The 15,643-nt window shown below is 35.8% G+C and overlaps 1 protein-coding gene across 1 annotated transcript in view; it reads left to right on the top strand.

Moving 5' to 3' along the window:
- CENPF (centromere protein F) overlaps positions 1-15,643 on the top strand; it is an 82,829-nt gene that overhangs the window by 30,299 nt on the left and 36,887 nt on the right. The window contains exons 9-10 of the mRNA XM_027871141.1: positions 1,228-1,356; positions 8,850-8,972. Of these exons, the coding sequence (XP_027726942.1) occupies positions 1,228-1,356; positions 8,850-8,972 (252 nt within the window). The remainder of the gene's footprint in view (positions 1-1,227; positions 1,357-8,849; positions 8,973-15,643) is intronic.

Genomic DNA, 15,643 nt, shown 5'->3' with positions numbered 1-15,643 from the left:
ATGTCTAAGCAACTGGCCTTTCAGTTCCTCATGTGATAATCCATCTTCCATTTTTGCCTTTGTACATAGTGTCTCCAGTGCCTGAAATACATTTATTATTCCCTTCCACCTCTTAGAATCTCTAGTTTTCTTCAAAGTTTAACTTCATGCATATGATTATCAATTTCTCTTTCTCCTAACCCGATACATGACTTTGCGCTTTTTTGTATATGTTGGCATGTGTACATGTTTCCTCTGGTTGTCTTTTATATTCAGCATCTAGCATGATAAATGCTTATTGATTGTTTCTGTTTGAACTTAATGCTGGACATCATCTTCTGTGACGATAACCTAAACCTTTGATGAGCAAACATTTCATTTTATGTCTCGTTTGTTAACAACCAGGATTGTGAATAAATTTGTTCTGTTTCATCTTTGAATTAATCCTGTGTAATCGTAATGTGCATGGAAAGAGGAGTCCTTAATGTTTATTTATTTATTTTTGACTTTTTGGTGAGGCAGTCTGGGTTAAATGACTTGCCCAATAAGTATCAAGTGTCTGAGGCCGGGTTTGAACTCAGGTCCGAACTCAGGTCCTCCTGACTCCAAGGCTGGAGCTCTATCCACTGTGCCACCTAGCTGCCCCATTCATTTAATGTTATATTTTAGAAATGCCAAATTAAATGTATTTTTTATATTAGATTATAAATATAGCAAGAAGTGTCTTATATTCTTTGAACTTTTTAGTCTGTTATATGACTGTAAAGTTAGCCAACATAGACTGTTTTCATAAGCCTCTCTGTTCTCTCCTCATATTTTTATTAAATGTGCTCTCAATATACATGCTACATATGTGGGTTTTAAAGTCTTATTTCTTCTGGTTGAATAGAATTGTTAATCGTGGCAATCTCAGCTGTATTTATGTATTTGAACTCCTTTTTTGCACACTGTTTCAAATAGAAAAGAAAATTAAATTAATATTCTAGTAGAGGGCTAACAGACTACTTTGAATCTAGATTACTGTCTATATAGTATTACTACTTGTCTACTCCCTACCTAAACAGACCTGGATTTGATTACCAGAACCAGTACTAGTGTTAATTATATTTTCTTATAAAATTGATAGGAAGTCTGGCTCCCTATTGTCTACAGCTCTTTCAGTGTACTGACTGAATAATTTTTTATTTAACTCCCTCTTCTTCTGAACAATAGCTATTATTTATTTATTTTTGTTCTCTTAATTTTTAGGAACTCTCTCATCAACAGCGTACCCTCCGGATGCTGGACCAGGAAAGTGCTCAGATAAAAGCCAAACTAAACCAAGAGTTACAGCAAGCCAAAAGCACTCAAAACATATTGCAAGCTGAACTTGATAAAGTAAGTTGATGTTCATATTTCTCTATCTCACTACAACCCCATTTCTGTACCCTAACCTTTAAAAAAAAAAACTGTTCATACCTTGAACCCATTTAAGAAGATTGTTTTATGCTTTCCTCAACATCTCTTCTTTTTAGTCCAAACAGGAAATGAATTATTTTGGTTTAATCTCTCTGGGACTCAGTTTCTTGTTTTTTTAAAAATTCAATTTTCTTTTCTTTTCTGAATTCTCTTCCTTCTCTTTCCTTACCCATTGAGAAGGCAAGAAAAACAAAACTCATTACAAATAGGTATAGTCACGCAGAACATTATTTCATTAGCCATGTCCAAAATAAGAAAATAGAAAAATAAAGGAGGATAGGAAAATATGCTTCAATCTGCACTCTTGAGTCCATTAGTTTTCTATCTGGAGGTGGATATCATTCTTATTTAATCCCTTCTGTTTGCTCATTTATGTTTCTCTATACTCGTTTTTGTATTTTGAAGTGTACCATTTGTTCTCCAGGATTATACTTTGCTTTTTAGGGCAGCTTATCATTGGTTATAAGCATTTATCTTTTGCCTTTTGGAGGCAAGCTTTCCTTATTTTCATAGTGGTAGCTGACAAATCTTGTGTGATCTTGAGTGGGGCCCCTTGATACTTGAACTCTTTAGGTGCTACTTTTTGGTGATTGTGTTTTCAATTTATGGTTCTTTCCATGAAAGCAGGGGAAAAGGATATATATATATATATATATATATATATATATATATATATATATATAAGTGCTCTTTACAAATATTACAGATGAGGGATTCTATTTTCCTTTTTTCTCTCTTTTAAACATATTTTGTTATACATTTTCTTCAGGTAAGTATTTTCTCCCTCTCACCTTTTCAGCCCCCTCCCCCAAATGAATAAACAAAACCTTAGTAACAAATACTCATGGTTAGGCAAAACACATTCCTGCATTAGTCATGTCTAAAAATGAATCTACACATCTTGAGGCCCACCTCTCTGTCAGGAGGTAGATATTTGCTTCATCATCAATTATCTGGACTCCTGGTTGTTTTTTGCAGTGGCCAGACTTCTTAAGTCTTTCAGAGTTATTTTTCTTGGGACATTTTTTAAAATTATATAATTCTGCTCACTTTACTCTGCATCAGTTCATATTAGTCTTCCCCAGTGTCAGCATAATAGTATTGCATTACATTCATTTACCACAGTTTATTTAGCCATTTCTCTGTTGATGGGCATCTCCTGCCAATTATTTATTAAGACAAAAAGAGGTGCTATAAATATTTTATGTTATACATAGATCCTTTTCCTCTTTCTTTGATCACATTGGGAATCTAGTCCTAATGTTGTTATACCTAGATTAGTACAGTGTAGCAATTTTTGTAGCTTTCTGGTTCTAAAAGGCCTCTTTGGTTTTCTGTCATGATTTCTTGAAATATAGTATCCCTTCTCTTGGTCTTGCCTTTTTAGTAATCTGATCCTTATGTTTTTTAACCTGTTATCCAGGTCTATTATTTATGATAAGGGTTATTTTATACTTCCAATTTTTCAGTGTTTTAAATTTGTTTTAATATTTCTTATTGTTTTGTAGAATCATTAACATTTGTTTGTCTATTCTGATTTTCAGAGTCTGTTACTTGGATAAGGTTTTGCAAATCTTGTACCAAGGAGTTAATTCTTCTTTCAAGTTTTACTAGTATTCTCATTTCTTTTGTAATTCTTCTTTGCTTCTAATTTAAGTTAAAATATGATTTTAAACTCTTTCTCCATTTCTTCCAGGAGTTCTAATTGACCTTGTGACCAGACTGTTGGTTTTTTTTTCCTTTCTTTTCCTTTCCTTTCCTTTTTCTTTCTTTCTTTCTTTTTTTTTTTGGTGATATCTCTTGCAGATGTTGTGGAGTTATTTGCTTCCTCTGGATTTTTTTTGTCTTGGTTATCCAGGGCTCCATAATACTCCTATCATCAATGTCATTTTTTATTTGGGACTTTTTTTGGTGGTAGGCTCAGCCTCTGCACATTTCTGGAGGGAACGTTTAGGCCTTATGTGGTTGTGATTTTTATTATCTGAAGTACTGCCAGTGCTTTCTCTGGGTACTGAGTGTTTTTTTTCCCCAATGGTCAGTCAGAAATCAACAAGTATTAATTAGCCCCCTACTATATGGCAAGCACTATAGGTGCTTGGTATACAAGTACAAGGAATGAAATAATTCTTGCTCAGTGTGTTTACATTTTATCAATGCATATAATAAGTATACATAAAACATAAAGAATAAATAAAAAGCTAATATATGTAACACAAAGTAATCAAATACAAGGTAATTTGAGAGGGAAGGCTAATTTTTGTGTGGAGATTAGAATGGATTTCAGAAAATGGTGCTTGAGCTATAAATTGAAGAAAGAGAAGGATTATATGAAGTTGAGATAATGAGGGATTGAATTCTAGGCATAGGGGTTTGGCCATTGCAGAAATCCTGTAGACAGATGTAGTATGAAGTATAAGGTACAGAGAAGGCTATGCTGGCAGGATCCAAGAGTGTGGGATAATAACAATAATTATAATAATACTACCACTAATAACTTTTATATATATAATGCTTGCCATGTGCCAGGCTCTATGTTAAGTGATTTACTCTTTTCTCATTTGATATTATTATCTCATTTGAGGTAGAGTAATATATAATGAGATATATAATTATAAAGATAATTGAGAAGGGCTTTAAAAGCTAAACATGGGTGTTTCTCTTTTATCTTAAGAGACAAAAGGGAGCCAATGGATTTGATTGAGTAAGGAAATGACATGGTCAAATAGAACTTAAAGCAAATTACTTTTTTAGCATTATTCAGCATGAAGTGGAGTCAGGGGAGACTTGAGGTGGAGAGACCAACTATGAGGCTTTTAAAATAATCTAGGCAAGAGGTGTCAAGGGATCTATGTGTCAAGCTAGAGGGTTGGATGTGAGGAGTATTTATTGTATAACCATATAAATTATACTATTGTATAATAGATGTTTAAACAGAAAGATTTGACAGATGATTAGATTTCAGGAATGAGGTAGAATAAGGTGAGCTTTAGTTGTTTTTGTGGGAAATTGATTCTTCTTTTTTTTTTTTTTTTGATGAGGCAGTTGGGTTTAAGTGACTTGCTCAGAGTCACACAGCTAGGTAAGTGTTATGTGTCTGAGGTCGGATTTGAACTCAGGTCCTTCTGACTCCAGGGCTGGTGCTCTGTCCACTTCGCCACCTAACTTCCCTTGTAGGAGTTTGCTTCTTAAATTATATAACTCTTAGGTGTGTTTTCTAGATCAGTTTTTTATAGTGGATACCTTACCTTTTAATATATATATTTTTAGTCTTAATTTTTTTTCTAATTACTTGTTCTGTGGAGTAATTTTTTTTTCTTGATTATTTTTTCAGGAGTTCACTACTTAGGTAAGGTTTTCCACCTTGTGTAGTAAACTGTTCTTCTTTCATTATTTTCATGTGGTGCTCAGATTTCCTCTTAAAAATGTATTGCTTCATTTCTTCAGGCCATTTGTGGCTAAACATTGTTTTTCTCTAAGCTTTACTTACACTTGTGGAGTTAGTCTGTTCTCTGGGTTCACCTCTTGGGCTTTTTTTAAACCCATAGTATTTCCTATTTCCTTTTAGTGTTTTCTTCTATTCACTCATATTTCTAGCCTGTTTCTGGATTGGGTTTTTGTGTTAGGGCCAGACTTCCCTTTCTCATGTAATTTTGGATGGTATGGGTAGGCCTTGTGTGGTTCTGACCCCTCATCTTTGAGGCTGCTGACATGCTGGGTGGGGTAAGTGGTATCTGCTGGAATCCTTTGCTTCTGGGGTTGTCTCCCAGGTGATCTCAGTGTAGCTTTTAACATTGGCCTATTCTGTCTTTTTCTTGTTCTGTCACCAACCAAAGGTTTTTTCCATTCCTTGTTGTGCCCTTGACATAGCACTTTTTGTAGGCTTCTTGTAAGATCCTGTGTAAGTCCCTCCTTCCCTCAACTTACTCCTGGCTTCCTGTGCTGGACCTGTTTCTTGTGGTTGTTTTGATAGGACCACTGATTTCTGGCCTCTTAGAGTACACTGGTGTTGGGGCTGTCTAAGCTGTGCAGGCTTTGTCTCTTTCTTTGACTCTGGTGCAACACTGGCTTTAAATCTCTTAGAAGACCCCCGATGTATGTGTATGGCCTAGCCTCGTTTTCCTTTGTTCATTGATCTTTGAATGTTGGCCCTGTGTCTTGTTGCTTTTGACTGGTCAGGGTGAGATTCCATAGGCTGTAGTCCTTAGATAAAGATACTGATTTTCCTTCCTTCCTTGACTTGTTTCTATTCAGAATACCTGTATTTATTCTCTTTATTCAATTTTTCTTGGTTGTAATCCATCTTTTAAATTGTTGCCAAAATAATCTTCCTAATGCATCTGACCATCTTAATATCTTTCCCATAAACAAAATTAATGCATTTAGGATAATAAGGGGAAGTGGTCACATGTGGGAAAAAAAATCTTCATATCAAATTTCTCTGATAAGGGCAGTGTTAGGTTTCCAAGATATACACGGTACGTACACACACACACACACACACACACGTGCATGCATCATTTTTCATTAGAGAAGTAAGTAAAGGATATGAACAAATAGTTCTTAGAATTGCAAACTCTGAGCAGTCATATGAAAGAATGCTCTAATCACTAGTAATAAGAGAAGTGATAATCATCAATACCGTGAGGTTTCACCTCATGTTTAATTCTTATTTTTGTCTTTGTGGTTCTTTCTATTTCCATTGTTGTAGTTAATTTATATATTTTCTTTTGACTCTGTTTCACTCTGCATGAGATTATTTAAATTGCAGTTTGTTTAGCTATTCTCTAATTGATGGACATCTATTTATCTATTTGCTGCCACAAAAAATGCTACTAGCACTGTTATGGGGATTTTGCCTTTTAAAGTGAACTCCTTACCCCAGTAAATTTCTAACAGTGGACTAAGTAGAGCCAGTGATAAAGGAAATCACAAAGGAAATAGCAATAAGCCTCTCCATTTAGTCCAGGACTGAAAAAAATATTGTCAGAATCTTTTGGAAGTCCTGATCATAAAATGAGCCAGGGTAGGTGTAAGGCAAAGGGTGCATTTAAATACCAAGGAAGGAGTCAGGGCCAGACTAGTGTCCAGACAGTCCTGCCTGAGGTAGTAGAGTACCCAGCCAGACCAGACTCAAGCCCCTTCTGTCATTGGTGAATTATTCTTGGAACCTTCATTCTAAGGAAGGGCCCAGGCCAGCTAACCTTTATTCCTCTCCTAATTCTACATCTGACCCTTACTTTGTCACCATGTGGATATTTTCTCCTCCAACTCCTTTTCAGCTGCCTTTTATGTGCTGCGTTTCCCCCATTAAAATTTAAGCTCTTTGAAGGTAGATATTGTCTTTATTTTTGCTTGTATTTCTATTCTAGTGCTTATTACAGGGCCTGGCACGTAGAAAGTGCTTAGTAAATGCTTATTGATTTCACTCTACCCAAGCCATCAGAGAAGGTAGTGTCAAGTCAGCACCTGGGCTCATCTAGAGAGATGCCTGTTACTGGCATACCCAACAACATCTGTTGTGGAGTTGTCAGGCTCAGAGCAAGGAACAGCGTTAACTCGGGCTTCAGAGCTTTGTAAAGAGGAGAGGGAGAAAAGAGATAAAGGCAAAACCACCAGGTGACTGAGCCAAAAATCCTGGAATTTCTGAAGATGAGAGGACCTAGTCATAACATTTATATCCAAGACCAAGCAAGGCCTGCCCACACCATCCAAGGGTATGGAAGGATGGAAGGGAACAATTTCTGATCCAGTCACAGAGCCCCAGTAAAGAAACTGAGGTTGGAGATAGGGATTCTGATCTGTCAGAAGAAACCCAATTAGGGCTTCAGAAAAAAAAATACCCAGGCTATAAGACTTAAAAGAAGAAATGAAATGACATTAAATGTAATTAATGACATTAAAAATGTAATATTAAAGGAAACGAGCCAAGCAGCAAAGAACAACAAGGAATATTAATAGCTGAGTCAGTGAATAAACTTCTCAGTGACTTCATAATCCAGAGCATTTAGGTCTACAAAAAAATTGTTACAAGTTGCCAAAGAGATTTCAAGGATGAACGAACTTAGTCAAGATCACAGAAGAATTGTCAGCTGTCAGAATAGCTTAGAATACAGTATTCTAAAAGGCAAAAGATAAAGGCATATTATAATCAAGAGGAAAACTGCATATAGTCCTAAGGGGAATAAGATGGATCACTAATGAAATACAAGACTTCTAGGTATTTCTGATGAAAAGGCCAGAACTGAGTATAAATTTCAAAATGTAAAAAATAAGAGACCCGGAGAATAGTAAATACATTTGATCAGCTGGAAGAAACTGTAAGATGATGATTGTTTTTATTCTTAATAGGGCAATCAGAAACAAGTTTGCTCCCAGAATTCTAATGTCTTCAGGTTATTGAGAAAGTTAAGTAAGACAGGCAAAGTGCCTTTGTGTGGTTTTGTTCTCCCTTAATGGTCTTAGGAGCAGAAGGAGAGAGAAGGAAAGAAGAATATATTAAGAGGAAAGAAAGAAGGGGAAGGAACTCACTTTTTCACAAGGTTAGGGTACAGACATGGTTCCATGGGGTAAAAATGGCATCAGATGAACCCAACAGATGAAGGGAGAACACATCTTTCCACACAAAGCATGGTATATAAATTCATTAAACTCAACAGGGAAATAGGTGAGAGACATGGACGGGGGGGCACAGTAGGTGAGGAAGTAAAAACGAACTCCGTCTTTTAAATGTGCAGAATAAAGGGTGGAATAAAAGGAAAGAAAGTATCAACCTATGAGGAAGGCTGGTTATTGAATTCTAGTTTTCAAAGAATTGAAATTGAGAATTAACTAGAAGATCTTGGAGAAGCAAGTGCTGGGTGTGTGCAGGTTGCAGAATGTTAGAAATGAAGAATTGAGTAAGAGAAATATAGTGTAAAGGAAGTCAGTATTATAAGTCCTGGGAAAAAAGATGAGCTGGGACAGTCTGGGAATGAGATATAGATCCATAGAAAAACTTTAAAGAAGTAAATTTCCTATTTTAATTTTTACACTTGTAAATATTATTGAATATGTGAACTCAATATGAAATATGTGATATATTTGAGTTTAAAAAACTTCCTAGGAATGAATACTGTTTAGAAATGAAATGAGTTGCTCCTGGAGATAGTAGGTTTCAGCCCCTTAGAGGTCTTCATCAGACCCTATATGACCATTGTTGTTAATGTCATTGTTCAGGTACAGCCTAGACTAAGTGGATTTTAAGGTCCCTTCTAACTTTTAGGTTTACCCATTTTGTTGTTATGGTAAATTCATGCTTTCTAAGGTAATTGTTTTTCTTGCAGCCACTCAAGAATAAATATAGAAAATAAAATCATATTACATGTATTATTTGTCAGGAAGGAAGGAAAAAAATAGAATATGCTCTTGTCTAGGTGGTAGCAGTGAAACAGCAGCTGGAGAGGAATTCAGACGAGTTTAAGCAGAAGCTCTGCAGAACTGAACAAGCATTGCAGGCAAGTCAGACAAAGGAAAATGAACTGAGGAGGAGCATGGAGGTAAGCGAGAAGTAACTATCATAATGCATCATCTAGCTGACCCCTGGGGTCAATGATGGGTATTTGCGTGCAGCTGTATTTGTAGGGGGCAGCATTTTTTTTTTTTTTTTTTTTTCAGATTTATTTTCTGCTTATCTTAGAACTGTGGGTCTGTGTTTTCAGGCAAAAAGTAGCACAATAAGTTTACCAAACATGTATTCATCCCATGAATTATAACTTGAAAAAATTACTAATGTTACTATAGAAATTATAGAAATATGTAAGTTGCATCAAAAGAGCGTAACTTTTGTTTATATTAAGTACATGACCTTTTGAGGAGGGAGGTAAAAAGAAAGTTTGTAAGTATAAAGGATAAAAACTCATACAAAGTAACAGAAATTCCAACAACTCTTATTTCAGTTGTCAAATAGAATAACCATGTTATTGAGTTGCTTTTCAAAGTCCCTTTACTGTTCAAGGCACTCTTTGGATACCACTTCCTTTTTGAAGCCTATGTGGACCCCTCTTGCTACTGAGGGCCTTCTCCTTCTTGAATTACCCTGTACTTATCCATATACCAGCTCTTAAAGAGCAAGGACTGTGTCATTTTGTTTTTGTACAAAGTTTCTTGCATATAGTAGGATTTAATGTTTTATTGAATTCAGTTGAGTAGAAACCTCATAGATGTAAACGGAACATTGGCTTATGTCTGTGAACATGGTTGTTTAGCATGAAATTTCACTGTTAAAAGTTGGTTTAAAATAACCTTATGGTTTGTATAGTTTAGGGATTTAACCTTAATACTCAGTATGAGTACCACTTAACTTTAGTACTCAGTGTAAGTGCCATTCCTCCACTGTCAGCATGGTTTTCTTTATGTTATAATTTTGGTTAGTAGAAAGATTCTTAATGGCAAGTGTATTAGGAACAACTCAGTGTGTTTTTTCTAGGTATGATTTTCTACTGACATACTTTAATTGATAACTCATTGGTTTTATATGGTAGACCTGGGAGTTTTATTTTGTGACTTTAGTCATTTGGAGGCAGTTAATACACTGATGCTATTTGAAGAGAACTGTGAATCAGTATTGAAATTGTTGAAACATAATTTTGCAAGAAAGCAATAGCAAAAGAATGGCACTTTTCTCTATTAAAGAACTTCTGGCAGCTTCATGGCACAGTGGATAGACCTGTGGGCCTGGAGTCAAGAAGACCTGAGTTCAAATGTGCTCTCAGACACTCATTAACTATGTGACTCTGGATGAGTCACACTTTGCCTCTGTTTGCCTCAGTTTCTTCATCTTTAAAATGGTGATAACAATTATAAAGCACTTTGACCAGGGCCTGGCACATAGTAAGTGCCATGTAAATGTTAGCCATTATTATTGGCTATTAAATAATTTTGAAGAGGATTCAGTTTCCTAACTAAACTAAATGTTAGTTCGGGTACTTCGTTTTAGCAAGCTAAGATTTTCCCTTACTTTAATGAATTATTAATTGTTGAGAATATATGGAATTTTAAAGCTATGAAATATGCATCTTAAAGAAAACCCTGAAATCTTTGTGTCCAAGAAATATAATGTTAGGTTAGAACTAAATGGTTTCTGAAGAGTGTTCTGTATGGAGAAGTAAGTGAAAAGCTGCCAAAGTCAAAGTAGAGAAAACTTCAAATCAAATGTTGGTTTCATTAGCAAACATTTTGAAATGGAAGTGTTTGTTTCAGGAAAACAAATATTTGCCTTTTGGCCAGGGAGATCTTTTAACAGATGCTTCTGCTGACATAGCCACAGGCGGCCTGGCACCGAACAGTGTCCTCTGTGAGCTGTATTTTGAGCCCATCGTCATATGATATTACTGGCTGTTGGTGAAAACATTTTGTAAAAACGATCGATTGATTAGGATGGTTAAAACACTTATAAAATTTGTCTGCTTCGCCAAATCATGGTGGCAGTCTAGGCATTCTTACAGTTTTTTTTTTTAGATTCTTTTTTGCATCTTAACTTGCCCAACATATGATTTGCTGGTGTAGATAGCTAGCCACAATTATACGCTAGTTTCAGGTGTTTCTAATGTCTAAGAAAAAACTTACCTACAAAACCAAATCCAAATTTTATATGATAATTTAACATTATTTCCTTATACAAGGGAACAGGGTTTGGGGGAGATTGGTGACAGATTAGTTGTACTTCGAATTATGATTTGGAATCGAAAAATGATTTAACAAGTTTTGCTTGTTTGCTTCTTTAACAGCTATTATGCCCCTTGGTTTTTGCTACTATAATGCTAATAATGTTCATTTTTACTGGCAGCAACAAAAAAATTGAGGACAGGAGGCATATTTTATATAGAGTAAATATTTTAAATGCTGAATGTCTTTCTGTCCTTTTGATTTTCTGTCCTTTTGATCTTGATAATTGTATTTAAAATTGTGTCTAATTCTTAGTAAGTGTAAGGTTCAATGCGCTTATGGATTTTTGGATACAGAAATAATACTAAAGTTGTACTGAACATTTTCTTGTCCCCATTTAGTAAATTAATATGGTACTTAACAATGAGAAGTTATCAATACTAGAAATGCAGTTTAGTGGTCTAATCATGGATAAAGTTACCCTGTAGTATCAAATCAGATATACAGAAATAACTATTCAACCAGGCTGCAGTGCCAACTCAGTAGCATTATGATGTAGTGCAGTAAAACGCTATCATGTTGACAATCCAAATCTATGAACATTTGCCTGGGGACTTTTCCAGGCATGGAAATCTGAATGACTAAGTGCTCTGAGGAGTTTGTCTTGGCATGTAAGAATGGGTGAGATATATAGGAAGAAAAATAACCCTTCCAATACCCATTTCCATGATGATGCAGCCTTTCTCCATCAGGAGACATTAAATTTTATTCATGGATGGAGTTGAGAAGTACCAAATAGAAACTAAAATTTGTCTTCTTTAGCCTTAGGAAATGATGCCTCCCTTGTTTCTCCTAAAAATAGTTGAATCTGGGTAGTTTTATTTGCTGAATACTAGTGCTGGCACATAGTTATAGGGATTTTTGTTGTGTTTTTCCAGGATAGTACCCAGTTTTGCAAATTATGTGAGGATGCCTAGGAGAATATACCCTTGTATACTCATCTTATTGTTACTGACAAGCGACCCAATCAAGTCTAAAGTGTCTACAGCCTCACTGAAACTAATTGCTTATGGATGCCAGCCTGAAATTGTGTTTTCAGATGTTCATTTTTGTTAATCTTGCCCTTTTAAAATTCTTGGATTTCATAACAACTTTATATCTTTATTAGACTATTGGTCCCAAAATTAGCCTTATGCTTCTTATAAACAAGAGTTTGATGAGGTAATTCCAGAAGAGAGAGAACTCAAAGTGAAATTATCTTATGAGACTGACTTTTTTTGACAAAACATTTGGGGAAATAGAGATGCAGGTAAAATTCTTTGTGCGTTAATATGTTAGCTTTTCCAAATATATTTACTTCAAAGAGTCTCTCTCTCCTCATCCCTACTGAGACCTTTGGAACAAGTAACATTTGATATATTTGCATTTCAGGATAAAAAATTATTGCACAATATTAATATTTAGTTTATAGTTCAACAAAACTTCAAACTCTATTTAACACCTGGATCATTCATTTATTCTTACTGTTAATCAGAGAGGTCTGGCTAATGTTTAAGTGTTCAGTTGAATAAGGAATATTGACTTTCTCGGTTTAGAGGTGTGTTATTTGTGAAAATTCCTATTATGTAATGATTCAACTATACTTTCCTAATTATTTGTTATAAAATTTTAATTTTTCCCAGAAATATCATCAGCCATGTAATCTTGACAGTCTGAGTTGATACTTTATCCCTAAGATAGCCTGAATTTAATGTAGTGTCATTTTCATGAAATAAGCAATGGGGCTAGGAAACAAATGATCAAAGTTAGATCAGATTTCATTCCAGTAACAAAATTAAAAATATATACTTGAACAGACAGCTTCCAGTAAGTTTCCAAGCACTTTTCCCTAGTCATCCTCTCTTTTCTTGCATTTGGCTTTCCTACATTGGTACCCATCTGCTAGTAGTAACTAGGCTGATAATTGAAGGCAGTTTTCCAACATAGCATTGCCAGCACCATCTGTTATCTAATAGTGTAGCAGGGTGTTGGGGGGAGGGCAGTACTTGTATTTTTTTTAAAGAATCATTTTCATTTCATTTTTTGAGTACAGTCTTGGTGAGACATTTAAAGTACAGTTGCTAACAAGATAAAACTTAGTTTAACTGTTTCACAAGTACCTCTCTTATCTTTCCAACTTGATTATAAACTCCTGGAGGGAAGTTGTTGGAGTAAGCAATAAATCTTGGTAACTTTCCCATATTCATGTCCAAACAAACATAAAATAGTGCCCCAAAACAAATCCTAGAACAGCAGGACCAGCAAAAAGACAGGGTGAAACAATCTTTTAGCCAAGAAATTTGGAAGATCTGCAAGGAAAGTCTGTCTCACTTGGGTAAAAGGGGAATGCAGTGTGGGACAGGAAGCATCCCAATAAATCAGCAGTAAGTTGCACCTCAGCAAACCAGGAGTAGATCCTCATCCCCAGTGTGATGGAGTAGGCAAATGCCAACAACAGGACCACCCTCCATGTGCCTTAGCATAGCCAGGGGAACTGGCAGACTCTAGCTCTGATAACCACCATAGGATTCAGCATACTCCCAAGCAAACAGGTAGCTGCTAACCCTACAGGTACCTAAGCAAACAGGTAACTACCAGCATTGGGTCCCCACCACATGCTTCAGCATAGCCCCAGAGAAATATAGAAACACTCCATTGCCCTCAGCACACACCAGACATTAACAGGAGCCCGGCTCAGCACCAGGTAAGCTGCCAAACCCCTATGGCCTCCAGCAGCACCAGCTACTCCCTCAACCGCAGCATCAGCCATGAGGGTCTAAGAGCTACATCAGAGCAGCACCAGGTAAACTACCAGGACCTGCAGCCCTTTCCACCTCGGGAGCAGAGCTCAAATTTAAAAGAAGGGAAAAGGGCCAAAAAAGATGAGTAAAAACAGCAAAAAAAAGAATCTGACTATAGAAAGTTATTATGGTGACAGGGAAGATCAAGACACAAACTCGGAGGAGGACAACAGTGTCAAAACACCTATGGGCCAAGCCCCAAAGGAAAATGGGAAGTGGTTTCAAGCCCAGAAAGAACTCATGGAAGAGTTCAAAAAGGAAATTAAAAATCACGTAAGAGAGGTAGAAGAAAAATTGGGAAGAGAAATGAGAGTGATGCAAGAGAATTATGAAAAAAGAGTCAACAGCTTGGAAAAAGAAAACAACTACTTAAAAAGTAGAATTGGCCAAATGGAAAAGGAAATACAAAAGCTAACTGAGGGAAAAAACTCCTTAAAAGTTAGAACTGGGCAAGTAGATGCTAATGACTCTATGAGACATCAAGAATCAATCAAAAAAATTCAGAAGAATGAAAAAAATAGAAGAAAATGTAAAATACCTCGTTGGAAAAACAACTGACCTAGAAAATAGATCCAAGAGAGACTGTTTCAGAATCATTGGACTACCTGAAAGCATAGAAGGCATCTTTCAAGAAATGACCAAGGAAAACTGCCCTGATATCCTGGAACCAGAGGGCAAAATAAGCATTGAAAAAATTCACCAATTACTCCAGGAAAATGATCCTAATATAAAAACCTCCAAGGAACATTGTAGCCAAATTATGGAACTATCAGATCAAGGAAAAATACCTCAAGTGGCCAGAAGGAAACAATTCAAATATTGGGGAGCAACAATCAGGATTACACAGAACTTAGGAGCTACAACATTAAAGGATCAGATGTCATGGAACATGATATCCCAGAACTGCAACCAAGAACTACCTACCTGTCAAAATTGTGCATAATACTTAAAGGGAAAAAAATGATCATTCAATAAAATAGAAGGATTTCAAAGCTTTCATAAGGAGAAGACCAGAATTGAACAAAAAATTTGATCTCCGGTATCAAGATCCTGGAGAAGCATAAACATGTAAAACAAAAAGAAAATTATAATTTAAAAAATTAAAAAGCTTTTGCACAAACAAAAGTAAAAAGCTGGGAAACAATCTTTACAGCAAGTCTCTCTGATGATGGTCTCATTACTCAAATATGTAGAGAATTGAGTCAAATTTATAAGAATACAAGCCATTTCCCAATAGATAAATGGTCAGAGGATATGAACAGGCAATTTTCAGATGAAATCAAAACTATTTATAGGCATACGAAGAAGTGCTCTAAATCACATTTTGATTAGAGAAATGCACACAACTCTGAGGTACCATCTCACACCTATCAAATTGGCTAATAAAAAAAAAGGAGAATGATAAATGTTGGAGAGGATGTGGGAAAATTGGGTCACTAATGCACTGTTGGTGGAGTTGTGAACTGATCGAGCCATTCTGGAGATCAGTTTGGAACTGTGCATACCCTTTGACCCAGCAAAACTGCTACTAGGTAAAATTTATATCCCAAAGAGATCATAAAGAGAAAAGGCCTTACATGTGCAAAAATATAGCAGTCCTTTTCGTGGTGGCAAAATATTGGAAATTGAAGGAATGCCCATCAATTGGGGAATGACTGAACAAGATGTGCTATATGAATGCAGTGGAATGCGATTGTGTAGTAAGAAATGATGAGCAGGCAGAT

Source organism: Vombatus ursinus, unplaced genomic scaffold, assembly GCF_900497805.2.
Source record: "Vombatus ursinus unplaced genomic scaffold, bare-nosed wombat genome assembly UNPS02014798.1, whole genome shotgun sequence".
In the NCBI taxonomy this organism is placed as follows: Eukaryota; Metazoa; Chordata; class Mammalia; order Diprotodontia; family Vombatidae; genus Vombatus; species Vombatus ursinus.
The sequence above is the reverse complement of the archived record's forward strand: the minus strand, read 5'-3'. Positions and strand labels throughout refer to the sequence as shown.